The sequence below is a fragment of the Dendrobates tinctorius genome, unplaced genomic scaffold (assembly GCF_039654945.1).
Source record: "Dendrobates tinctorius isolate UK_male_01 unplaced genomic scaffold, ASM3965494v1 ptg000035l, whole genome shotgun sequence".
NCBI lineage: Eukaryota > Metazoa > Chordata > Amphibia > Anura > Dendrobatidae > Dendrobates > Dendrobates tinctorius.
In genome coordinates, this window is record NW_027361703.1 from 4545001 (window position 1) to 4572854 (window position 27854).

General features: G+C 41.8%; 1 protein-coding gene across 2 annotated transcripts in view; it reads right to left on the reverse strand.

Moving 5' to 3' along the window:
- NELL2 (neural EGFL like 2) overlaps nt 1-27854 on the reverse strand; it is a 549962-nt gene that overhangs the window by 226588 nt on the left and 295520 nt on the right. For both annotated transcript variants that reach the window (XM_073573236.1, XM_073573234.1), the window contains exon 10: nt 16993-17084. In XM_073573236.1, the coding sequence (XP_073429337.1) occupies nt 16993-17084 (92 nt within the window). The remainder of the gene's footprint in view (nt 1-16992; nt 17085-27854) is intronic.

Below are 27854 nucleotides of genomic sequence, written 5' to 3' on the forward strand. Positions count from 1 at the left end.
TTCTGATGGCCTAGAATCAGTATTTCGTTGATATAACAGTGGGATTCCCTGACTGCTGTGGTCTTGCAACGACACCTCAACATTTGCTGCTGTGCTAACCGGTGGGCTTACGGTGGGGGAAACAATGTAGCGTTGCTGACTACCTTCGTTGTGATCAGTTGCACATGTGGCACTTGAGGTTTGGTGTTGTGTCCACGCTTGCAAGTGCATGCTGGTTAAATGTCTAAGCATGCAACTGGTATTCAAATTTTTCAGATTTTTCCCTCGGCTAAAGGTCTTTGCGCACTTCTTACAGATAACCTTGGCCTGATCATGAGGATTTTGTTAAAAAAAGAGCCACACTGCACTCTTCCTACTTTGGCAGACATTTTGCGGCCTAGCACGCTGTGATCTTTTGACCCTCTGGACAAGCTGTCCAGCAACTCTTTTGATGTTTGGAACCTGTCTTTGGAGTGCTCCGGGCCTGCCAGATAACAGCTGTTGCGATGTCGATGTCTGCTGTGGATGCTCCTCATCTGAGCTATTGGAAGCAGCACCCTCTTCCCCCAATGGATGCCAATCTGGGTCAACAACTGAGTCATCCATCACCTCCTCTTCTATGTCATGTGCACCTTCCTCTGTGTCACCGTGTATGGTGGTATAGTGTGCGGGAAGGGGCACCTGAGTCTCATCAGGGTCAGAATCTGGCTCTGTACACTGCGAGGACAATGTAGTGCTCTGAGTGAATGTACCAGCAGAATCATCCATCAGCGGCTGTGCATCAGTGCACTCCATGTCAGATTCATCTTGGCCTGGGTAATTCACCATTTGACTTGATAATCCAGGCATGGTATGTGAAAACAGCTCCATGGAGTAATCAGTAGTATGGCCTGCGTCATCCTTCAATCTTGGTTGGGGTGAAGGACACAAGGAAAGGTGTGGTTCATGAACATGAGCCTCCAATGACGACTCAGTGCTTTTACTTTTTACAACTGAAGAAGAGGAGGCGATAGAGCTGGAGGCTGAGTCAGCAATGTAAGACAAAACTTTTTCCTGATGCTCTGGCTTTAAAAGCGGTTTGCCAACTCCTAGAAAACTAAGCGTTCGAGGCCTTATGTAGCCAGACGATGACGCAGGGTCAGCACCTCCTGCATTCGGTCCTATTTTGCTCTTGCCACTACCATCAGATCCACCACCAACACCATCATTACCAGCTGCCAACCCCCGCCCAATTCCACGGCCTCTTCCACCAGCCTTCCTCATTTTTGGTAGAAATGTAGACAAAATCCAACAAATTATATAGTAATGTAAAACAAGGTACAAGGTGTCTATAGGGCAGGGGAGATTTTGAATTTCTGCACACACTTGTGGACAGTGGACACTTTTGGATTGTGTGAGGCCCACTGATATCTGAGCGCTATGTGACAGGCTCGATGGCACTGCTGTGACAAAAGTGACTAGAGGATAAGGGAGATTTTGAATATCTGCACACACTTTTGGACACTGGACACTTTTGGATTGGGTGAGGCCCACTGATATCTGAGCGCTATGTGACAGGCTCGATGGCACTGCTGTGACAAAAGTGACTAGAGGATAAGGGAGATTTTGAATATCTGCACACACTTTTGGACACTGGACACTTTTGGATTGTGTGAGGCCCACTGATATCTGAGCGCTATGTGACAGGCTCGATGGCACTGCTGTGACAAAAGTGACTAGAGGATAAGGGAGATTTTGAATTTCTGCACACACTTGTGGACAGTGGACACTTTTGGATTGTGTGAGGCCCACTGATATCTGAGCGCTATGTGACAGGCTCGATGGCACTGCTGTGACAAAAGTGACTAGAGGATAAGGGAGATTTTGAATATCTGCACACACTTTTGGACACTGGACACTTTTGGATTGTGTGAGGCCCACTGATATCTGAGCGCTATGTGACAGGCTCGATGGCACTGCTGTGACAAAAGTGACTAGAGGATAAGGGAGATTTTGAATATCTGCACACACTTTTGGACACTGGACACTTTTGGATTGTGTGAGGCCAACTGATATCTGAGCGCTATGTGACAGGCTCGATGGCACTGCTGTGACAAAAGTGACTAGAGGATAAGGGAGATTTTGAATATCTGCACACACTTTTGAATACTGGACACTTTTGGATTGTGTGAGGCCCACTGATATCTGAGCGCTATGTGACAGGCTCGATGGCACAGCTGTGACAAAAGTGACTAGAGGATAAGGGAGATTTTGAATTTCTGCACACACTTTTGGACACTGGACACTTTTGGATTGTGTGAGGCCCACTGATATCTGAGCGCTATGTGACAGGCTCGATGGCACTGCTGTGACAAAAGTGACTAGAGGATAAGGGAGATTTTGAATATCTGCACACACTTTTGGACACTGGACACTTTTGGATTGTGTGAGGCCCACTGATATCTGAGCGCTATGTGACAGGCTCGATGGCACTGCTGTGACAAAAGTGACTAGAGGATAAGGGAGATTTTGAATATCTGCACACACTTTTGGACACTGGACACTTTTGGATTGTGTGAGGCCCACTGATATCTGAGCGCTATGTGACAGGCTCGATGGCACTGCTGTGACAAAAGTGACTAGAGGATAAGGGAGATTTTGAATATCTGCACACACTTTTGGACACTGGACACTTTTGGATTGTGTGAGGCCCACTGATATCTGAGCGCTATGTGACAGGCTCGATGGCACTGCTGTGACAAAAGTGACTAGAGGATAAGGGAGATTTTGAATATCTGCACACACTTTTGGACACTGGACACTTTTGGATTGTGTGAGGCCCACTGATATCTGAGTGCTATATGACAGGCTCGATGGCACTGCTGTGACAAAAGTGACTAGAGGATAAGGGAGATTTTGAATATCTGCACACACTTTTGGACACTGGACACTTTTGGATTGTGTGAGGCCCACTGATATCTGAGCGCTATGTGACAGGCTCGATGGCACTGCTGTGACAAAAGTGACTAGAGGATAAGGGAGATTTTGAATATCTGCACACACTTTTGGACACTGGACACTTTTGGATTGTGTGAGGCCCAATGAATATCTGAGCGCTATGTGACAGGCTCGATGGCACTGCTGTGACAAAAGTGACTAGAGGATAAGGGAGATTGGATTGCTTTTAAAAAAGCAGTTTGCGGAGCAGTGGGTAAACAGCAATGCCAGCCTGTCAGGAAGCCTTAGAAGGCAGCCCAACAACCAACACCACTGATACACCACTATATAGCCTCCCCTTGCACTGCACACACAGTGACTGGTGTGTTGTGCAGGCCAAATTGCTAGCAGCAGAAGCAGTTTTTTTTTCTTCTCAGCAGGACAAAAAAAAAAATTGGGATTGCTTTTAAAAAAGCAGTTTGCGGAGCAGTGGGTAAACAGCAATGCCAGCCTGTCAGGAAGCCTTAAAAGGCAGCCCAACAACCAACACCACTGATACACCACTATATAGCCTCCCCTTGCACTGCACACACAGTGACTGGTGTGTTGTGCAGGCCAAATCGCTAGCAGCAGAAGCAGTTTTTTTGTCTTCTTCCCTGCCTAACGCTCTCCCTACAGAATCAGCAGCAACCTCTCCCTATACTAAGATCGGCAGAAGATGGCGGTCGGCGTGCACTCCCTTTTATACCCCCTGTGACGCCCACCAAAGCAAGCCAATCACTTGCATGCCCTTCTGAAAGATGGTGGTGACCCGTGCCTATGTCATCACGTTGCCCACAGTGTCCGTGGATCCTGATTGGCTGAAAAAGAGTGCAAAACAAACTTTTGAAACGCGACTTTGGCGCGTAAGTCGCCGACCTCGTGGCCGACCTCATCCTAGGGTCGGGTTTCGTTTCATGAAACCCGACTTTGCCAAAAGTCGGCGACTTTTGAATTTTTTCGACCTGTTTCGCTCAACTCTACTCATTAGCATTAATAAGACTTATTGCAGGTGTGTTTGCACAGTGATAGTGTGGACACAGTTCTTTTCTTGTAGATTCACTGCGGTCCCTGTTCTGTATTAAAGCCCCCGTTACACACTGCGATATCGCTAGCAATATCGCTGTAAAGTCACCGATTTTGTGACGTTACAGCGATATTACTAGCGATATCGCTGCATGTGATACTTACCTCCGACCAGCTCCCCCGCTGGTTATCGCTGATCGCGCGAGAAGCTGCTGGACCATTCCTCGTCGTCCACTTCCTGTGGCGCTTCCTGCTGTGATGACGGGCGATGCGTGGAGCCGGGCGGGAGGACGCAGGATCGCCTCGTCTGACAGGTAAGTAGCGATCCCCGTCCCCTGCGATGTCGCTGCTGAGATCTGCCTGAGTGGCAGCTCACTAGCGACCACCCAGCGATTCACCAGCGATCCTGACCGCGTCATATCGCTGGTCGGGATCGCTGGTGAGTCGCTAGGTGTAACGGCACCCTTACTGCTTGCCGGGATGAAATTTAGCTATGGTAATGGCTTTTTTTTAAATTACATTTTAACTATTTGGTGGCGGTGCCCCAAGGCTATTCATCCCCCCCGGTGTCTATCAGTAGCGTTCTCTTGATCTTGCAGCAGCCGCTATAACTTGGCGCTGCTCAGCGTTGTCAGCCTGTATGGGAGGAGGGAGGAGGATCCGAGCGCGCCTGTGCAGTGAGGGAGCGCTCAGTTATGTCTCTGCAGCAGATTCGCCTGCTGTCAGCGGGGATATCATTGGTGTAGTGCGCGCTTGCGCATTGCGCAGGTAGACCTAGCCGTTTTGTCACAGCGGCAGATTCGTCAGCCGCTGCTTCTTCTTTTAAGGCTCCCTGTGAGCTGGTTCTGCTACAGGCGGCTCTGCTCCGTGGGTTGGCGGGGAGGTCGGAGCCCTCTGAGACCAATAGTGGCTGCGGGCGCTGTGTAATTGGACCCCTGGTGAGCCGCTATTGCCCTGCGGCGCTTGGGGTTATCAGCCAGGGCTGGAAGCTTATGCGCCTGCGCAGTGGCTTTTCTTATAATGAGCGCTGATGCGCCTTCTTCTTCCTGCTTAATAGTATAGCGGTCCTTAGCGTGGATGGTGGTGGGGAGGACCTGGGTCTCGGGGGGACCTGTGCAGGTTGATGGGATACCTCTCCTTTCCTTTCCTTGCTGTGGGGGCCCCCGGAGAGCCGCAGTGCGGGAGGGAGGTGGGTGCTGCCAGAGTATGAGGCTCCGGGGACTGTAGCTTCACAAATATAATCCTGATTGGTGTACAATTCAGAAATAAAGTCCTTCAGGGACCAGTATGAGTCTGGATGAATGCTGGGGGGTGAAACTGCCCGGATCTTTCTATCTGGGATCAGGTTCAGAGAAGGTAGATTGTCCAGGCCTTGTAGGCCTCAGTAGACCTCTGTGGGGAGGCCTAGTTTCCTGGTCACAGGCGCTGGCAAAAACTCTTTGAATCCTTGTGGGGTAAAGTCCAAAAAGCCCAACATCAGGCCTTTTTGGACTTTACCCCACAAGGATTCAAAGAGTTTTTGCCAGAAGTGTGTGTCGAAGAAATGAGTACTGGATTTTTTAAAATCTTTTAGTGTAATACCAGACCCACTGCTGAACGCAGAATTACCTTATGATTATTATTCTGCAGATTTCATTTCATGGTGTTGTAAAGTAAGGACCCAAAGAACAAGTTTCAAATAAGTAACTTCATAAGGGAACCCATCATCTGATTCCTGCAGCACAAATCAATATTTCTCTTTGAAATCTTCCAACAGGCTTTAATTCATGCTGACTGTGGATTAGATGACAGATTCCCTCTAAACTGTAATTAGGTGATATTTTAAGAGTTATGTTTTTTTTTTTTTATCATTGAGCCCTAGAGCTTAATATATTTGCACTTTTTTATGTAACTTATTTGTTTATTCCACAGATTAGTTTTATGGACAGTGTTAAAAAATTGGTACAAATCTTACCTATAAGATATCTTTTCTGACTTACCACAAAAAAATGTAAAGAAAATCTTTTCATCAAGTCAAAAGTATTCACTATTCATTTTTAAATGTGCCATTCGGTTTAAGAGACATAGGCCTTTTTATTTAGTGTCAATTTTTGTGGCCTCTAACAAGTGGGTGTTGCTTGTAGGATTATCTGAGCGTGTGTTTTTAGGCTGCTCTGTATTATTAACTTGTGAGCAATGCCATCTTGGTTTTGATCAGTTTCCCAAAATCCAGTCCTCACGGGCCCCAGCATGTCATGTTTTCAGGATTTCCTTAGTATTGCACAGGTTATGGAATAATTATTAAAGTATCAGAAATTTCCACACATTCTCCCACTTGTGCAACGCTAAGGAAATCCTGAAAACATGATCTGTTGGGGGCCGTGAGGACTGCAGTTTGGGAAACACCGTTTTAGATCATGTTCTTAACTTGTTGGGAGCACTAAAACAGATTGAAAAGGGAACAAAAAAACATACAATCGTAAGCATTTTGCGCTGTAGCCAGTTTTCACCTTCCTGACCAGGTTAGATTTTTCAAATCATAGAATAGAATCATAGAATCGTAGAGTTGGAAGGGACCTCCTGGGCCATCTGGTCCAACCCCCTGCTCAAACAGGATTCGCTAAATCATCCCAGACAGATGTCTGTCCAGCCTCTGTTTGAAGACTTCCATTGAAGGAGAACTCACCACCTCTCGTGGCAGCCTGTTCCACTCATTGATGACTCTAAGTGTCAAAAAGTTTTTTCTAATATCTAATCTGTGTCTCCTCCCATTCAGTTTCATCCCATTGCTTCTAGTCTTTCCTTGTGCAAATGAGAATAAAGATGATCCTTCTACAATGTGACAGCCCTTGAGATATTTGTAGACAGCTATTAAGTCTCCTCTCAGTCTTCTCTTCTGCAAGCTAAACATTCCCAAATCCTGCAACCTTTCCTCATAAGACAGGGTTTGCAGACCGGTCACCATTCTGGTCGCTCTTTTCTGAACTTGCTCCAGTTTGTTGATGTCTTTTTTAAAATGTGGTGCCCAAACAGGACACAGTATTCCAGATGACATCTGACCAAAGAGGAGTAGAGGGGGATAATGACTTCATGTGATCTAGACTGTATGCTTCTGTTAAAACATCCTAGAATTGCATTTGCCTTTTTTGCTGCTGCATCACACTGTTGACTCATATTCAGTCTGTGATCTATTAATATACCTAAGTCTTTTTCACATGTGCTGTTGCTTAGCCCTATTCCTCCCATTCTGTATATGCTTTTTTCATTTTTATTGCCCAGATGTAGTACTTTGCATTTTTCCCTGTTAAATCAGACATGTGACACTTTACATTGTAATAACTTTGGAATGCTTCTGCCAATACGAGGTATCAGTGATTCTGAAACTGTTTTTTTCTTCATATAAAGTACTTTATGTTAGTGGTGTATTTACTTTGAGAAGATTTGTGTTTATGAAAGTATCTGATTTTTTAGGAAAATTTAGAAAAAAAAATTAAATTTGAGTTTGGATATCATTATACCATAAAGTTATACCACACAAAAAAGTTAATGTATACCACTTACCACATGTTTACTTTACAGAAGGAGCATTTTTTAAGCATCTTTTCTTTGTTACGATGATAGAAGGCGTATAAGTTTTGCAGTCATTTTTAATTTTTTCAACAAAATTGTTGAAGAAACTTTGATTGGGCTTATATGCAAGAAAATACGAACAATACCCCATTTTATAAACTGGACCCATCATAGCATTCAAAGCATCATTTGGGGAGTTTGTTGATACCTCACAAGCGTTAACACAAAGTGGAATGAAAAACTGAAAAATTACATTTTTTCTACTAAGGCATTGCTTTAACTTCAATTTTTTTCAGGTTAAAACAGTCAATGTCTTTTTTGTGCTTTGCACTTTGCATTGTCTGTTAAAACAACATGGATAGCAGAAAAACTGCAGTTGGCTGATGTATCTTGATGTTTTAACCTGATAACCTGTTAATGATTCCAGTTGGCGGGTGCCACCTTTATTTCCTTGCATGGATTTTGAGACTTATTTGCGTCTACTTGCACCACATATTGAACTTATGTGGGACACTGTTCCAATACTCTATTTTATTTTAGACCTGCTTGACTGTGCAGGCTTTTGTTATTTCTTTATTGGAATAGATAATTTTTTCTCATTTTCAAAAGGGGTAAAAAGAGAAACTGAGCCCCACAATTTGTTACACAGTTTGTCCAGAACGCAGCAATATCCAATATATTTATATCAAACAAAAGCTGCTGCGCTACTAATGTAAAACCACAATGTGCACAGGTAAAAAACACTGCAGAGGAGTGAAGGGCAGCTTCAAACTGTACAATCAAGTAGATAACGTAGCAATTACAGGAATGCTGAACTTCTTGTTGTCCTAGTGCTAGAAGCAAAGGTTGAGGTATGGCAGTAGCACTTACGGGAATGCTGAACGTCCTGTTGTCCTAGTGCTAGAAGCAGAGCTTGAGGTATGGCAAGCAACAGTGGGGAGTGTCCTCCTGTTGCTGAGTGATCCCCCTGCACTCGCACAAACATGAAGTGGTGGTGAGCTCCGTCCGGAAGCGCCGGAGGGCATTTTTTCGGTTACATCACCTACCCAAGAGACTCGCAAATGGGCCATTTATCAACACGTTTCAAAGGACACAGTCCTTCTTTCTCAAGGTATGGCCTCAGCATCAGCTGTCTTTAAATACCGTCGCTCACCTCCTCTGCTACTTCTTATTGGTCTGTACAGTATTCTATGAATGGTTGCATGTGGTCTGCAAGCTTGCCATGTAATTAGTATCCATGCGTTCCAAAAGCATCGGACAATATATGAAATTGTGTGTGCTTTCCGTGATCACTACTCGGTTATCTACTACTCCTACGGTTTAGACTGACACTGAGTCATACATAAACTACCGTATAGACTCGAGTATAAGCCATGTTTTCAGCACTTTTTTGTGCTGAAAACGCCCCCCTCGGCTTATACTTGAGTGAAGTGCCCAGGACATGGAGGGGGAGGGGCAGCGGCGGAGCAGCAGGTCACAGAGGTAGGAGCTGGCTGCTGCAGCTAACTCCTGTGTCCGCTGCTAAAGGGAAATGAATATTCACTGCACTGGCAATGAATATTAATTTCTCTATAATAGCGCGCACAGTGTCAGCCACAGCAGCCGGCTCCTACACTACTTAAGATGTGAATATTAATTTCTTTTAAGTAGCGGCACACATGACTGCCCGGCGGCTGACACTCGGCGTGCTACTTAATACTCACTGCCATCAAGGAAAAAAATGTTCCGGTGTAGGAAGCAGTGAGCATTCCGGCAGCTGTACTCTGCCTGTGAGCAGCACATGACGTACCTGCCATGCACTGCTTATAAGCATAAAGCAAAGCAGCTGATGGCACCGGAACAAGACACTGCGAGAGAGAGCAGGAAGGTAAGTGAAATGGTTTATTTTTTTCATGGGGGCCAATTATACGAGCATACACGGATAGGGATGAAGAGCCATACATACAAGGATAGGGATGAAGAGCCATGCATACAAGGACAGGGATGGGCCATGCATACAAGGATAGGGATGGAGCCATGCATACAAGGATAGGGATAGAGGCATGCATACAAAGATAGAGATGGGGCCATGCATACAAGGATAGGGATGGAATTACACATACAAGGATAGGGATGGAGCCACGCATACAAGGATAGGGATGGGGCCACGCATACAAGGATAGGGATGAAGCCATACATACAAGCATAGGGATGAGGCCATGAATAGAAGGATAAGATGAAGCAATGCATACAAGGATAGGGATAGGGTAATGCATAGAAAGATATGGATGGGGCCATGCATACAAGAATAGGGATGGGGCCATGCATACAAGGATAGGGATGGGAGTGGTTACTAATTTAAAAGATAAAAACTGTTAAAAACTGTTTATTAGATTTATTTGATTAAAAACTGCATTGGTTTAAATAACAATAGAACCTAAAATAAATCATCTACAAGAATATTTAGGTAAATCTTTTTTTAAGTGATAAAATAATTTTTGGATAAAAATATTCTATGGTCGTTTGTGGCTAGGTACTATATGTACAGGGTGGGCCATTTTAAGGATACACCTAAATAAAATGGGAATGGTTGATGATATCAACTTCCTGTTTGTGGCATATTAGAATATGGGAAGGGGGAAACTTTTCAAGAAGGGTGATGACCGTGGTGGCCATTTTGAAGTCGGCCATTTTGGATCCAACTTTATTTTTTTCAATGGGAAGAGGGTCATGTGACACATCAAACTTATTGAGAATTTCACAAGAAAAACAATGATGTGCTTGGTTTTAACATAACTTTATTTTTTCATGAGTTATTTACAAGTTTATAACCACTAATAAAATGTGCTCAAAGTGCTGCCTATTATGTTGGATTGTTAATGCAACCCTCTTCTTCCACTCTTGACACACTGACAGCAACACCACAGAAGAAATGCTAGCACAGGCTTCCTGTATCCATTGTTTCAGATGCTACACATCTTGTATCTTCACAGAATAAACAATTGCCTTCAGATGACCCCAAAGATAAAAGTCTAAGGGGGTTAGATAGTGAGACCTTGGTGGCCATTCAACTGGCCCTCGACAACCAATCCACTTTCCATGAAACTGTTCATGTAGTGTTACGCGGGGCTTAGGTCAAAGAAGGCTGAAATACCCGGGGCCCCAGCGGAGTCCCTCCAACTAGGGAAAACCCTGTCTGACCCTCAACCCAGGGTTTTTGCTAATGGTGCAAATGCCTGAGCCTCCAACCTTTCCTTATCTCCTGCTCAGCCCTAAGCTGAACCCTCCACCCTCCACCCAGTGAGTCGTTAAACCACCAAAGCCCACACAGTAATGACAGACAGGGAGAACTTAAACCGCACTGCGCCGCATACACACAGGACAACACCGTAATGTGAACAGGGCAAAACAAAACACAAATATAGGAAGGCGAAAAGGTAACAACGGATCATACGCCACCAGCTACGACTTTCTCTCTCCAACACCTCCTCTCCAGACCGGAACCACTTGGCATAAAACACAAGCTATAATCAGCGACGCCTATAGGCCAGCACGACTATTTAAAGACCGTGGGCGTGACCAAACATCCCACCTGATTTCCAGCTAGATTATCCACCGATAACCTGAGTAAAATGAAGCCGGCGCCACTGAGGCTATAGTGGACGGAGATGGAACTATCGCTGCCTGCCGGACGCTGTGGTTTGAATAGCGTCCGACTTGACATGTAGGAATGCTCGGACATGAAACCCATAATTGATGGTATGGTGCAGTATATGGGGTACAAAGATAACGGAGCCATTCTTCATCAATGGAAACCTCAATGTCACTGAAGATGACACATTCCTTGAGTTTTTCCAGCAAGATGATGCACCACCACATTATGGGTGTCAGGTCCGAAAATTTCCTACAAGGAATCTGACCCCTTTAGTCTAGCATTCCTTCTGCGGTGTTGCTACCAGCGCTTCCAGCTGGCGCTCAGGGTCACCTTGTGTTTGTGCAAGTGCCGGGGAATCACACAGCAATGGGAGGACGTTCCCCACAGCTGCTTGCCATACCTCAAGCTCTGCTTCTAGCACTAGGACAACAGAACGTTCAGCATTCCTGTAAGTGCTACTTTATCTACTTGATTGTATAGTTTGAAGCTGTCCTTCACTCCACTGCAGCAGTTTTTACCTGAGCACATTGTGGTTTGCATTAGTGGTGCTGGAGCTTTTTGTTTGATATAGATATTCTTTTAATTACGTAGGTAGGATTGCACACAGAGCTTTCCAAGTTGCCAGCACCTCCAACAGCATTTTTTATGAGCGCCAGAGTGTATTGGTGCTTTATCTAATATATTTAGTAAGAAACTCTTGTTTGGTCACATGGCAGGGCACAGAAGGGAAAAAACACTAGTCTTTTGGAGCACAACAATACTGGCTGGAATAGATTGTTGGGTCAATGTCATGTTTGCAAAGCTCCTGAAGTGCTAAAATAGAAGAAACCTCAGCAAGTTACCCCAATTTACACACAACCCAACTCAAGGAATTCATCTAGGAGTATAATGAGCATTTTAAAACCATGGGTACATCACAGATTTGTATAACATTGGGCTCCGAGACAAAAATATAAAGTTTTTTTTTTCAATAAAATGTTGCTTAAGCCAAAAATATTACATTTGCATGTTTCATTTGTTAATGTTGCTGAGAGAAAATTGCAAACATGCCATTTTAGTGCCAAATATACTATGGTCTGCTTAAGCTTCTGGAGATTCCAATGCCTTTTCTGTAAATTTTTAAGGGAATCCTGCCAGGTCCCTCATGCCCTTCTACTCAGCAGTATTCACCTATTTATGTGCAAATTTCCTGCCTAACCAGCCCTGTATAATATTATTGAGTGAAAACAAGGTATAAAAAAGCATTTATTATGTCCCCGTTTGCTATGCTAAAAACGTCTTTGACTAGTCTATGGGGCATTAGTTGCCCCCGACTAGTCAGCCTCCTGTGGGCTTGATAACATAATTTGCACAAGCGGCATGATTGCCGCTCATGCAAATTTAGGGCATGTGCGGCGCTCATTCCAGAAGTCACTGCATCTCTGAAGCCAGGTGTACGCTTCCCAGCTTCAGAGGCACACACTGTGCATGACCAGAAGCTATCTTCTAAACTTCCAGACATGTGCAGTGCGCACCTCTGAAGCTGAGAAGCGTACACCTGGCTTCAGAGACGCAGAGAGGTTGCTGGAATGATCGGTGCGCAAGTACTAATTTTGCATGATTAGCGATGACGCCGCTTGTGCAAGTAATGTTATCACGCCCACAGAGACATGATAACATGCAAAGAGGGCTGACTAGTCAGGCAACTAACACCCCAACGACTTCATTAGCATAGCAAACGGGGACATTATGCTTTTTTATACTTTGTTGTCATTAATAACAGGGCTGTAAAGGCAGAGAATTTGCTCACACATAGGTGAATAGGTGAATGCTGCTGGGTTGGAGGGCATGGGGTACCTGACAAGTAAGAGTGGCATTTGGATTTTGGAGTACAGATTTTTTTTGAGGGTGGGGCCATGTCCCTTTTCGGAAGTCTTTAAGTTTCCATTAAAGTGGAAATCCATTGACAAGTGATGGACTTAAGTGGGGGCTTGTTCTTTTGGGAAGAATTAAAGTTTTTGTTGGTACCATTTTGGAATAAATAACATTTTGGATCTCTTTAGAGGGTTGGTTCACATTTATCCAAAGCTCCATCCTAAGCACGTACATAGGGGTTTCTGTCTAAATTCAGGAATTACTTGATTCAAGCATAACACCTGTGGAACCATTCATTATTATAAGGCAGATGGAAAGACTTTGGACGCTCTCTGACTTATGCCCTGACAGGGCCTGTCTTTGACCTTTTTTTTATCACTTTGATACTTGTACACAGCAAAAAAAATTTTTTTTGAAAAAAAACAAAAAATGTTTTGCATTGCATAATGTATAGCTAGAACTGGTTTACTTTTCAGCTGAAAGAGCTGTATGTAAGCTTGTATGTTTGTTTTTTTGTGGGAATAGTTTAAGTTTTCATTGGTACAATTTTGGGATACATAAGCATCCCAATTACCGCATTCCAATTTTGATGACCAAAATGAACAAATAAACAGCAATTCAAGATTTTTATTTTTGCTGTTCACTGAGATGTAAAACTAAAAAAAAACTTTATTCTTTGTTTTTACATAAAAAATTAATTTTTAAAGCTACTTTTTTGACTGATATTTTGTCATGCTAATGCACTTTTTACATTGTTACGTTGATTTTTTTTAACCTTTTTTAATTAGCACCACAAACTTGCCCACTAAATACTTTGATAAGTATTCCAGCATAATAGGCCTGTCAGTTTTAGGGCTCATTTAGACGAGGGTATAAATTGGACATGGCTGTCCAATTTTGTACCCGAATAGCATACGGACAGCACAATGACCCATGTTATTCAATAGGGCTATTCAGATGACCTATTTGTTATCAGTCTAACTGTCCGTGAGAAAAAATATCATAGCATGCACTATTTTTTCCGAGTCAAGGATATAACTCACCTATTCTAGTCTATGGCAGAGCAATCAACGGATCACACACAAAACACTGAGTGGCATCTGATTTTTATGGCTACATTTCTATTATAAACATAAGAACCTGTATTTGATCATGTACTGTTATGATGAGTCACCGAAGGAGGAAAAAACAAAATACCAGCTAAGTCCAGAAAAACCAGAGAGGTTGGCAGCTATCGGATTGCAGACCCCTGAACCTATCCACAACAACTAGCAGTAGCCGTGGGGGGTTCCTACGGTGCCCTAGACCCCTCGATCACAGCCGGAGATCTATATAGGGTAAAGACAGAAAGGGGAAAAACTAAACTGCCCCAGAGCAGACCCCAAAGCAATAGGCAGCCCCCAACATATAATGACGGTGAAGCAAGATGAAAACACTAACACAAATAGAAAGATAGGTTGAGCAAATGATGGGGCCCAAGCTAACTACATAGGACAGGATAGGAAAGCTGCTGTCTGCCATCCGCAAAAACCCTATCAAAATGAGCCAACCAACTGATAGGAAAAACAGGCCCTGAAGTTGCTAGGCTTCAAAAGACTATATCAGCACTCAGGTATATTCTGAAGACAGAGCAAAATATCAACAGATCAGAGACAAAAATGGAATTCAGCTCACCCCCGGCCGGGGATGGCAGAACTCCCAAAAAACAAGGCAAAACAAAAACAAAACTGAAGAGTACAAAGAAGAGCAGAAAAACTTAGCTTTGAGATGCAGGAATCAGACTGGTCTCCAAGAATCCAGCAGGAAAATCACCAGCCAGGAAGAAGGGCGTCGGCAGCCTTATATCCAGTCCTCAATTCCAGCCACCCAGTTATCATCTAGCTGCCCAGGTGTTTGGTAATCAGCCTCACTACCTTCCTTCACCAGAGGAGGGAGTTCATCAGACCTCAATGGTGAAGGGAAAAATGAACTCACAACAATGTACTGTAGCTTATTTATTGTAGATGTATGTAAACAGATGGACATATGGATAGCACACGGATGTCACCCAGGTGTAAGAAATGGACACATGGATAGCACACGGATGAAAATTAGAAAACAAAATTATGCAGAATTATACAGAAAGCCCAGTAGGCCCTCCTTATGGCAGCAAATAACAGGTCCCTATACTTGACAAAATTGGAGATCATTTGACCTTTGATCGTCATGATGACCTTTGACATCCTGTGATTTCATTGCGGGAGATCCATTAGGGTGAGAGAAGGAGTCCTCTTGGCATGCAGAGTGTTAAACAGCCAGGAAAGATGCTGGCACCGTTCCTGGATGTTATTAGGTAAGCCAAGCTCCAATGGTGTTCCAACTGGGCACAGTTCAAGTGACTGACTACCCGATCACCGAAAATACTCGTACTTCGATTTACAGGAGAAGCTTCTCGAATAGCATGTACCAATATATCCAATGTTGGTCTAATACATAAGAGAGCTACAGGAATAAGATAAGAGCAAAAACTGACCTTGTGGCTGATCCTCTTTAAATCTGAAAGTGTCATTTACTATATAAAGCTCAAGTGTGTGTATGTATGTATGTGTGTATGTCCGGGCTTGGCATCCGCACCGTCGCAGCTACAGCCACAAAATTTGGTACAGTCACACGTCTGGACCCCGAGAGTGTCCTAGGCTATGTTGCGAGGTGAAATTTTAACCCCGCATGTTCCAATTCACCTAACAATTTTGCCCCTATCTACATAATGGGGAAAAAGTGTGTGTGTATCAAGCCCCGCCCCTCATTATGATGTCATAATGGTTGCCATGGCGATGCTGATGTCATCATAGGTTGCAAGCCATGCCGCTCATTATGATGTCATAATGGTTGACTATGGGATGGAGGATGTGTGATGGGTATATGGGCACTGGACTATGGGATGGAGGATATGTATGACGGGTATATGGGCACGGGACTATGGGATGGAGGATGTGTGATGGGTATATGGGCACGGGACTATGGGATGGAGGATATGTATGATGGGTATATGGGCATGGGACTATAAGATGAAGGATGTGTGATGGGTATATGGGCACTCGACTATGGGATGGCGAATATGTATGATGGGTAAATGGGCATGGGACTATGGGATGGAGGATGTGTGATGGGTATATGGGCACTCGACTATGGGATGGAGGATATGTATGATGGGTATATGGGCACGGGCCTATGGGATCGTGGATATGTATGATGGGAACATGGGCACGGGACTATGGGATGGAGGATATGTATGATGGGTATATGGGCATGGGACTATGAGATGAAGGATGTGTGAAGGGTATATGGGCACTCGATTATGGGATGGCGAATATGTATGATGGGTATATGGGCATGGGACTATGGGATGGAGAATATGTGTGATGGGTATATGGGCATTGGACTATGGGATGGAGGATGTGTGATGGGTATATGGGCACTCGACTATGGGATGGAGGATAGGTATGTTGGGTATATGAGCACGGGACTATGGGATGGAGGATAATTATAATTTGTTACAACTATCCACAGTTAGTTACTATACCCGGGCAGCGCCGGGCTCTTCAACTAGTATGATAATAATATTAAGACAAAATATACTATTATTCAAAAGAGTGATACCCCTCGCCACTTCACCTCAAAAATACCCTACAATGTAAAATTATGGGAGAACTGAGAAAAGATGGAGAAGCACAATACATAATAAAGAATAAACATCTGCATAGTTACCTTATCTGAAAAAAATATATATATACTGTATATATATATATATATATTATTATTATGCATTTATATAGCGCCATGTATTCCATGGCGCTTTACATGTGAAAAGGGGAAATATAGACAAGTATAATAAACATGTGTAATACAAGGGACACACAAGTACATAAGGAGAGGGGACCCTGCCCGCGAGGGCTCACAGTCTACATATATATATATATATATATATATATATATATATATAAATATCTGTTTACCTTGCATTGCAGCAAAGTGCAGGTTCCGGAACTCGAATAGACAGCTTGATTCTCTCCTTCAAAATACAGCTGGCCTTGATACACACAAACGGCTGTTAAGTAAAGAAAAAAGCACAGAGTACAGTCATTGCTTTACACACTCTTTGTAGAACACAGATAGAGAAAGAATGGTTACAGGAAACCTGACAGCTGACCGACACACACAACACATAGGGAGAGACCTGTCACTCAAGGTGAGTGGGGCTAGTCTCTTGGACTAATCACCCACTTAGTCCCAGTGAGTTTTTTATGCAGAATTTCAAAGTAACACATACTTGGATGAAACCATGAAAAGATACAACCAGCATCTGATACTTGCTGCCGCAGTTCAGGCAACATGTATCAGCCGTTGGATAACCCTTGTAAAAGCGATGTTTCCACAAGAATTTACTTTTAGATTAATATTTAAATTATACATCATACAATAACAACTGAAACAAAATTTAAAAAAATGAAATGAGGAGTCAGTTCAATAGAATCAGCCATATTTGATTATAGCATACGGGCAACTTTCCACACATATGTTGAATATGCTCAGATGATATACTGATGCTACTGCAGGTCAGATCTCATAGCCCAAAGGGACAGTAAATTACATGGACTGAAAAGAAGATATAGAAGAGATAATGGGGCAGAACTGTCAATGCTGTCTGATTCCTGAACAGTGTAACCTTAGACTAGAAATCTTAAAATATGCCAGTAGTTCATGTTGCTTGATAAAATGCTCAAATTTTAGTGACAGAAATGTGTGCCACAATTTTGGTGCATTTTTTGGCTCGATGATGCATATAGGTCACATTTCCCTTATGAACTGTGCTCGGTTTAGAGACACCAGGGCCTCTCATCCAACAAATTGTGAAAAGTGGCTAAAACACACAAAAAATATGGTGAAATACAGGTTACAACAGAATTCTGAACATTTAACTTGACAAACATGGCACAATGTTTGAAAATCCATATATTTTATTTATTTAAACTGTAGATTTTGAACATCTAGTCGAGGTCTAAGGGGCAACGTTTCTCCTTGTGCAGAGTAACATACCAGCTCTGGCTTGTCAAGGTAAGGAGGCTTATTCGCCGTGCAATGCTCCTCTGGGAAATTTGATATGCAAATTGCCTCTTCAGAGAGGAAGAGGACTTGACCTCTATAGCGCCACCTGATGGAAGCAGCAATATTACTAGTCACTATCGACCCTTTAATGAGTCTTGCAATATGACTTAGGCTGGTTTCACATTAGCGCTTTTGTGCGCAGCGCATCGGGCGCACCAGTGCGCATGCGCACTGCGCACCTATATTTTACATGATGTGCGCATGGTCTTGCGCATATTTGCGCTTTCGTGCGCATGCGTTTTTTTGTCTTTTGCGCCAGGCGCGTCAGACGCAACATGTTGCATTTTTGGTTCCGCCCTGTCTCGTTAAAACAACGCATGCGCACGGAATGCGCACGGAATGCGCAAAAACACCACATTGGAGCCTATGGGAGCGCAATACTTGCGCATGGTCTTGCGTTTTTATGCGCATGCGTTTTTTACATAAACATGACTGAAATTTGGTCTAGACAGTAAAAAAACAAAATTGAACCAAGGTGATAAAATGGTGTGGGCACTGGGATTCCACAATACTTTAAGGATTGCTCACTAGTGGACACACAGCACAAGCTGCACCAATGTAAGTATGAAAAACCTAATGTCTGGCTGAAATTTCAATACATTTCTATGTACTTATGTCTCTTTTTTTTTTTATTGCAGCATGTCTTCATCTGGTGAAGAATATGTCCCCGGGACAGGGCAAGAGGCAGAAGAAGTGAGTACTATGCTTCCGTATGGATTTGAAAAAATAAACACATGTGATTAATTTTTTTGGTTTAATTTTCAGAGCTCATCCTCCATCACGCCACCACCACCGGAGGAACGGCAGGAGCAGCAAGGCCAAGTGCGGGCGGGTAGACGTGATGTAAGTACAGACGGACTGTTTGTTTTTTTTTTTTTACTTATTTTCTAGTCTGGTTTTTTTTTTTTTTTTTTTTTTTTTTTGTATTTTTTAATTTTATTTTTTTTAAATTTTCATGGTTGTTTTTTTCGATGTTTGTTGTTTTTTTTCCATTTATTTCCATTTAAAACAAATAATTTTTTCATGGATTGTTTATCAATATCTAGGGCTCAAAGTGTGTATGTGTGTGTGTGTGTTTGTGTGTGTGTGTGTGTATGTTTGTTTGTTTGGGTATATGGGCACGGGACTATGGGATGGAGGATATATATGATGGGTATATGGGCATGGGATAGAGGATATGTATGATGGTATATGGGCACGGGACTATGGGATGGCGAACATGTATCATGTGTATATGGGCACAGGCATATGAGATGGCGAATATGTATGATGGGTATATGGGCACAGGACTATGGGATGGAGGATATGTATGATGGAATATGGGCACGGGACTATGGGATGGAGGATATATATGATGGGTATATGGGCATGGGATGGAGGATATGTATGATGGTATATGGGCACGGGACTATGGGATGGCGAATATGTATGATGGGTATATGAGCATGGGACTATGGGATGGAGGATGTGTGATGGGTATATGGGCACTGGACTATGGGATGGAGGATATGTATGATGGAATATGGGCACGGGACTATGGGATGGAGGATAATTTTAAATTTATATAACTAACCACAGTTAGTTACTATGCCCGGGCAGCGCCGGGCTCTTCAGCTAGTTATCGATATTTTTTTTTTTTTAAATCTTTCAAAGATTAATGTTTGTCTTTCTTTTCTAGGCTCCACAGCGGGAGGAGGACCTCGCCCTGGACAACGACGAGCTCATCCGTCTAGTCCAGGAGCGAGTCCCGTTGTGGGACACCCGTCACCAACTGCACTCGGACAACGTGGTGATCCGGCGGCTCTGGAACGAGGTGGCCGCATCGCTGATGGATGGCTGGGACAATGCCTCTCCCCGGGTCCGCAAGGATTTTCGTAAGTATTTAAATGCAGTGTGATGCAGCAGTGATCTTGGCCGGGATCACCCAACTGTGTGTGATGCTATTAACTCCATGGAGTTTCTATCATCACACACAGTTGGATGATCACAGCCTCCAGTGCATAGTCTTACTTTTTTTCTTTTTTTTTTTTTTTCCATCACAGTGAACAAAGTCAGAACCCGTTGGCGCTCGATGAAGGACCGCTTCAACAGGGATATCCGTCAGGAGAATAAGGTTCGCAGTGGTGCTGCGGCAAGGACCGGCACGAAGTACCGATACCATCGTGCCTTGGCATTTTTAAGACCGGTCCTTGCCTCCCGAACGTAAGTATTTTCTAGTTGTATTGTGTTTTATTCTGTGCTTTTCTATTCCACAGGAGTTGGCGATTGTTAATTTATGGTAGTAATTTCTTTCTTTTCTTTTCACAGCACCTGGAGCAGCACCCTGCAACCTGGTCCCGAAGCGGTCCTTCATCAAGCTGCCCCGGACCCCTCCCAGCCATCCATCAGCGAGGAAGCACCTTGCAGGTCTGCACCACAGTCATCTGGAGACCAGGAAGCTGGTCGCTCAGGTGTTCCCCTGTCCCAGGTCTCTGCCACTGGTTTTGCGGGCACTTCCCGCCAGCAGCGGCAGAGGACCTTGGACAGGCCTCTCATGCCCGAGTTCGTTGAATTGAGCTCGGTCTTTCAGAGTAGCCTCAAGGCACTCTCCGATAGACTTGAGAGTGGTTTCCTCCTTTTGGACCAACGCTACAAGTCTATCGAGGGTCGCCTTGAGCGCCTGGAAGTCGACCTCGCCAGACCAGCGCATCATTTTTATACCCAAATAGCTCGGGACACGGCGGAACACCTTACCCCTGACCTCCAGTTGACTGTCATGCAGGCCTGCAACAATGCTTTTATGCAGGCTATGCAGCAGAGTAGGATTATGCAGCAGTCAGTGGTGGCATTTCCACCGGTGCCACCACTGACTCGTTTTACAGCATTACCTACTTCTGCTGCATATCACTGCACAGCCACCACACTTCCAAGCCTCGCCGGACACCAATATACCGCCCCAAGTCCGAGTGCAGCTGGACACTTACCCGCCAACACCATGCCAAGCGCTGCTCCTGCCTGGCCCACCACTGCTGCCGCCACCACCACTGGATGGCCCGTCGTCACCACCCCTGCCTTGAGCGCCGCAACCACCACCACCAGCGGGAGGACCACCCCGGTATGGACCGCCACAGCCACCACGCCTGCATGGACCGCCACCACCACCACCACCACCTCGGAGCAGCATCAGCTGGGGGACCCGCATTCAATATTTACGGCCCCTGCCAGGACATCCACCACCTCCAGCATGCCACAGCTGGAACAAGATCCTGGCAGGCGGTCAACAAGTGCCAGGCGGTCCCCCAGCTCCAGCCAGTCCCCAGCCTCCAGGCGTTCCAGAGGCTCAAGGCAGTCCAGAGGCTCAAGGCGGTCCAGAGGCTCAAGGCGGTCCCCGGGGTCTAGCCAGTCCTCAGGCTCAAGCGAGGACAGCAGGAAGACGACGGGCCACCGTCCTAAAAAAACAAAGAGGAGGACTCTTACCCTCCCTCCTCCCTCACCTCCCACTTCACAACTTTCCTTGCCTCAGCTCCCTTCCCCCACTTCTTTGGTTCCTCCTTCCCCTAGAACCCCTTACTCCACCCAAAGCCGTTCCTCATCCCTCCACACCCCCCAGTTTCCAGCAACTAAAAAATAATTTAAATAAATGTTATATTTTTTTTTCAAAATAATGTTTGGTTATTGTGTCTTTCGCCGCCTGCACACACTGCGCCCTACACTATGGTTTGTTTTTCTTTACTTTATACCGGATGGTCAGCCATCCAACTCTGAAAGGGATACTATATTTCTTTTTTTTTTTTATATATATATATATATATATATATATATATATATATATATATATATATATATATATATATAAATAAAACAAAAATGAAATATAGTATCCCTTTCAGAGTTGGATGGCTGACCATCCGGTAGAAAGTAAAGAAAGGGAAACCACCAAAAAAAACAAAAAATTTATATATATATATATATAAAAATAAATATATAAATAAATATATATATATAAATATATAAATATATATATATATATATATATATTTATATATAAATATATATATATATATATATATATTTATATATAAATATATATATATATATATATATATATTTATATATATATATATATATATATATATATATTTATATATATATTATAATATATATATATATATATATATATATATTATAATATATATATATATATATATATTATAAAATATATATATATATATTTTATAATATAAAATAATTATATATATATTTTATAATATAAAATAATTATATATATATATTATAATATATATATATATATATATATTATAATATATATATATATATATATTATAATATATATATATATATATATTATAATATATATATATATATATATATTATAATATATATATATATATATATATATTATAATATATATATATATATATATATATAATAATATATATATATATATATATATATATATATAATAATATATATATATATATATATAATAATATATATATATATATATATATAATAATATATATATATATATATATATATAATAATATATATATATATATATATATAATAATATATATATATATAATAATATATATATATATATATATATATATATATAATAATATATATATATATATATATATATATATAATAATATATATATATATATATAATAATATATATATATATATATATAATAATATATATATATATATATAATAATATATATATATATATATATAATAATATATATAATAATATATATAATAATATATATATATATATATATATATATTATAATATATATATATATATATTATAATATATATATATATATATATTTTTTTTTATGGTGGTTTCCCTTTCTTCAATTTAACCTGGGCAGATGAGTAGTGGAGTTTATTAAGACACAGTACACTGGGTACAGGTATAAAAAACCATGTATTTTATTTTTAACAAACAACAAAACTATTAAACCATTTGATCCTGCCATGCTACACGACCAACATCGGATAAAAAGTAGTCCGCAAATTGGTCCCTCATTTGGGCAACTTCGACTGAGGACCGAAGAGGGTGCTGAGTAAAATCTGGCAAAGGGTTGGCAGCAGGCTCATCCATGTCAAAGTTCGGCCGCTCCTTTGCCATAACAAAATTGTGGAGAACCACGCATGCCTTCACGACCTCATCAACTGTTTCCATTTTGAGATTGATGGCGGTGCTGAGAATTCGCCATCTGGCCACTAGAATGCCAAAGGCGCACTCTACAGTCCTGCGAGCCCTCGTAAGCCTGTAGTTGAAAATTTTCTTGCGGTGGTCCAAGTCACGGCTGGAGTACGGCTTCAGCAGGTTTGGGCACATCTGAAATGCCTCATCCCCAACCACTACAAATGGCAGTGGTGGAGTTTGGGTTTGGGGAAGAGGCCGTGCCAGTGGAAAATTGAAATGGTTGCCGTACAACCTCCAGCCCATATCAGAGTTCTTAAAAGTCTGTGAATCGTTGCCCCGTCCGAATGCCCCTATGTCCACCGCCACAAACCGGCAGTCTGCATCCGCAATGGCCATTAGGACTGTGGAAAAGTACTTCTTGTAGTTGTAGTACTCGGAGCCACTTCTTGCGGGTTTTGTGATGCGGATGTGCTTCCCGTCCACCGCTCCTAGGCAGTTCGGGAAATTGCAGACTGCCCAGAATTTCTCCGATATTTGAAGCCACTTTTCGGCAGTGGGCAATGGCAGAAACTCCGGACACAGAACATCCCACAGAGCCCTGCAGGTGTCGGCAACAATCCCAGATAAAGTTGAGATTCCCAGCCGGTACTGGAAATGCAGGGATGAAAGACTCTCTCCAGTTGCCAGGAACCTGCCAAACATAAAAAGAAAAAATAATTATATTTCTGTCTTGGGTATTACTAAAAACACTGAAAATAAAAAAGTACATGGCCTAACTATTTTGCATGTTTTTTTAATACAACATAGCAAAAAAACATTTTATAAAGGCTTGGGATTAGTACATGCCAGAAGAAAAACCATTATGCAAAAAAGCAATTTCACAAAAATAATGTTAAAAATCAATAGCCAAAAAAAACCTAATTTTTTGGACCAAAAAAAAAAAAAAATAAAAAGCCAAAAAAATTATGCAAACATAACAACATACATACCGTAAGGTGACAAGGAGCCTTTCTTCGGGAGGAATGGCACGCCGGAGCTGAGTGTCCCTTCTCCGGATGTTTCCTTCAACCATACCCAGCAAGTCAAGGAAGCTTTCCTGGGACATCCGTGTATAGTCAGCAAATTTCTCCGGGTTTTCCTGTAGCTCGCTGTACAGCGTGTGATATGCTCCACGGCTTGGCCGGAGTTCGATGATTGGATGTCTCCAAAACCTACGCCGCTGCCGTCTCTGCTGTCTCTCCCTCTCCCTTTCTTGCTGGCAACAAAAGACATACGCCTGAGACAGCGCAATGTCAAGATCCAGCTTGAAGCGGAAATTATCCAGACGCAAGTCCATCTTGACACCGGAAACAGCAGCAAAATCTGATGAATTCAGCAGTACAGGGTCTATAAAACATTCCAATGAAACACGCCCACTGGTGACCCATTGGTGGTCAAAGATTTTGCTATTGTGAAATGTCACACCTAAAAACGCATGCGCATAAAAAACGCAACCGCATGCAAAAACGCATGTAAAACGCAAGTAACACTGCGTTATTTTGACGCATCAGCGTGCGCATGAAGAAAAAAAAACGCACATTTGTTTTGCGTTTTTCTTTGCGTTTTTTATGCGCACGATGCGCTGCGCAAAAAAACGCTAATGTGAAACTAGCCCTAAATGCCAAATCAGGATCTCAATTTACAGTCATGGTGTTTCAGTGTATTAAATCACCTAGCCAAATCAGTTTTCATACTTTTGCACTGATGAGGGACAATACATCGAAACAACGGGTCTGCAAATTGCCTCTGAAGAGGCCATTTGAATATTGAACATCTAGTTGGAAAGTACTACACTACCTTATTTGTAACAGGAACATATTTCCATTCAATTAAATTAGTTTAATACTTTCCAAAAAGATGTTCCAAATGTCAGAACGACAGTTTTCATGTTATTGGTGGGTTCAACAGGCTGTAACGAGGAAACTACAACATTTACATTCAGAAAAATAGGCTGGAAAAAGATATTAAAATGTAGCATTTTATCTTCAAACTCTGCTTTGCATCAGAAAGTCTCTTTATGTGTTGCCATGAAAACCACAAAAGCAAAGCCACAAATATACAAACATAATAAGAAACAAAATAAAAAATGTCTCTTGACTTCCATTAAAAATAAGTTTTGGATTTATTTATTCCAAAAATAACAAGTTATCCCCAATCTATGTGGGGGATAACTTGCTGATCGATTGGGGGTCTAAGCACAGCAACCTGAAGCAATACCAAGATGGCAGAAGTGGCAGAACTGGCAGCTACAGATTGAGGCTCTGTTAGCCCAATGATCAGTAAGTTATTCCCTACCCCATGCATAGGGGATAACTTGTTATTGTGGGGATAACTCTTTGATTTAAGCTCTGTGGATTTGAAAAACAATTTACAAGACATAAATTATTAATTTCTTTTCAGCCGAGGAAACATTTTAAATTGATTTCTCCAGGTCAGATGGTTTTTATAAATACCATGTAGATAGTTATAAGAAATAACTTGGGTTTAAAAATCACAAGAAATCAATTATGTAGATGAATAGAGCTGATAGCATAAAGAAGGCCACTGATATAAGACCAAAACCAGCATTTATATGCATGACATTAATTGTCTGCCAAAGGTAAAAAAAAAAAGAAACAGAACTGTAGTCAGTGTCACTATAACAACTGATCAAGCACTAATAACTCAATGCCATCCAAAAAACATACAGATTGTTAGCTATTGGTAATTTATAGGGAATCGGTCAGTGGTATCAACCCACCTAATCCGTCTATATAGGCACACAGATTATAGGAAACTGAATAAAATGATACCTTGATATTTCTTACATGTAAATGAACTGTTAAGATCTAATGGCTGGACATAGCTTATTTTAAATGAAAGGGGATGTTACTCATGTGAAACTTGTAATGACTGACACACTGCTCTACGTGTCTCATCTCGGGGAGATCTATGTCTGACCCATAGATCTTATCAGCTCATTTACACATTAAGAAAATGCTGATTTCTCTGGAGTACTGCAGATATCAAGGCATCATTTTATTCAACTTTCTAGGACTTTCGTGCCCATATAGACGGCTTAGAAGTTATGATTCTACTGACAGATTACTGTTATTATTCCCAGTGCTTAATAAATGTGAAGAAATGTGGCTTAGTCTACACCGCACCTATAAGATCTGACATGGCTGTGATCATTGCGGTCCATATCATGTACAATATGACTACATGTATTATTTTGCCATTATATTAAATCATTATAACTAATAAGTACTGTGCTGTATAAATAAAAGATAATTTTACATAGTGGACTCCTCCTTTGCCAATATGGCTCTTTTTCACCAAGATTGGTAAAAGGTCTATGTCATGAAGAAAGTATAGGATACACTCACATTTATGAATAAATGATGTGTTGGCATTCGGACTCCAAGCTTTAAATGTACAGTAGGTGTTACAGAACTTGGGCCGATTCCTAGTCTGTGGCCACAGAGTACAAATTTATACTCATAGAAATGTTATCTCCAAGCTCATGGCTTTATGAGTAAATTGCAGCACACAATTTATTACAAATACCTTTTTCCGGCAAATAATGCTTTTAATGTGTGACAGGCAGCAGATGGCATTACTATGGGATTTGTGGTATACTCTGACAAACCTTGAATGGAATGTTGTGAATGACTTGAGCATGCAACCTATAGAGATATTCAGAAGGCAATGTGCAAAAAACAATCCATTTACAGTATGAATTTGTGTAATGCATCTGATCACCAAACATATCTACATGACACGTTCTAAATAAATAGGCTGACTACCCTGGCAAGTTGCAGGCGACACAGCCCTTCAAAAAGGTAGCGATGAGTGAATTTGTTCGGATTCTGTTCCGAATACGATCAGAATCGAATATTGTTTTTGCAATATTCATCGAACACAGCTGAACGTCATTAGAGTCAATGGAGTAAAAATTACCGAATATGCTCAGAACCGATCATAAGATATACATTCGGCACGAAAAGTGTTCGAATATGGCTCAAATACGTCAAAATCAGATTCGGGACCAAAATCCAAACAAAATTCGCTCATCTCTACTAACAAGTACAGTAATTTAAGGAAATTTTGAGGCCTCTTATTGTAAAAAATTGAATTAGAATTATTTCAAGAAAATATTGATTTGTTTCGCTGTTTCAAATTCTGCAGACATCGTTGGGCACAAGCTGTGCATTATTCAATAGGAATCAGGGATCACTCACAATTCTCCTCCATCAACAAAAGAGAATAGATAAAAATGCAAAAAAGTAATGAATACATAGATAAAAAAAACAGTTGTGTGCGCTCTTTTTACATGTTATTTCAATAATATCAGATGCACCTTTTATAGAAAGAGAAGATTGTGATTTGGAGTGGTTTATTCAAAATTAGACCTGAGTGAGACTTTTTTTTATTATTATTTTAATTCTGTTAAAATAATACATTAAAAAAACATTTACAAACATTGAGCAGGAAAGGAGCCAGAAAAATCAAGCTTTAAGAAAAA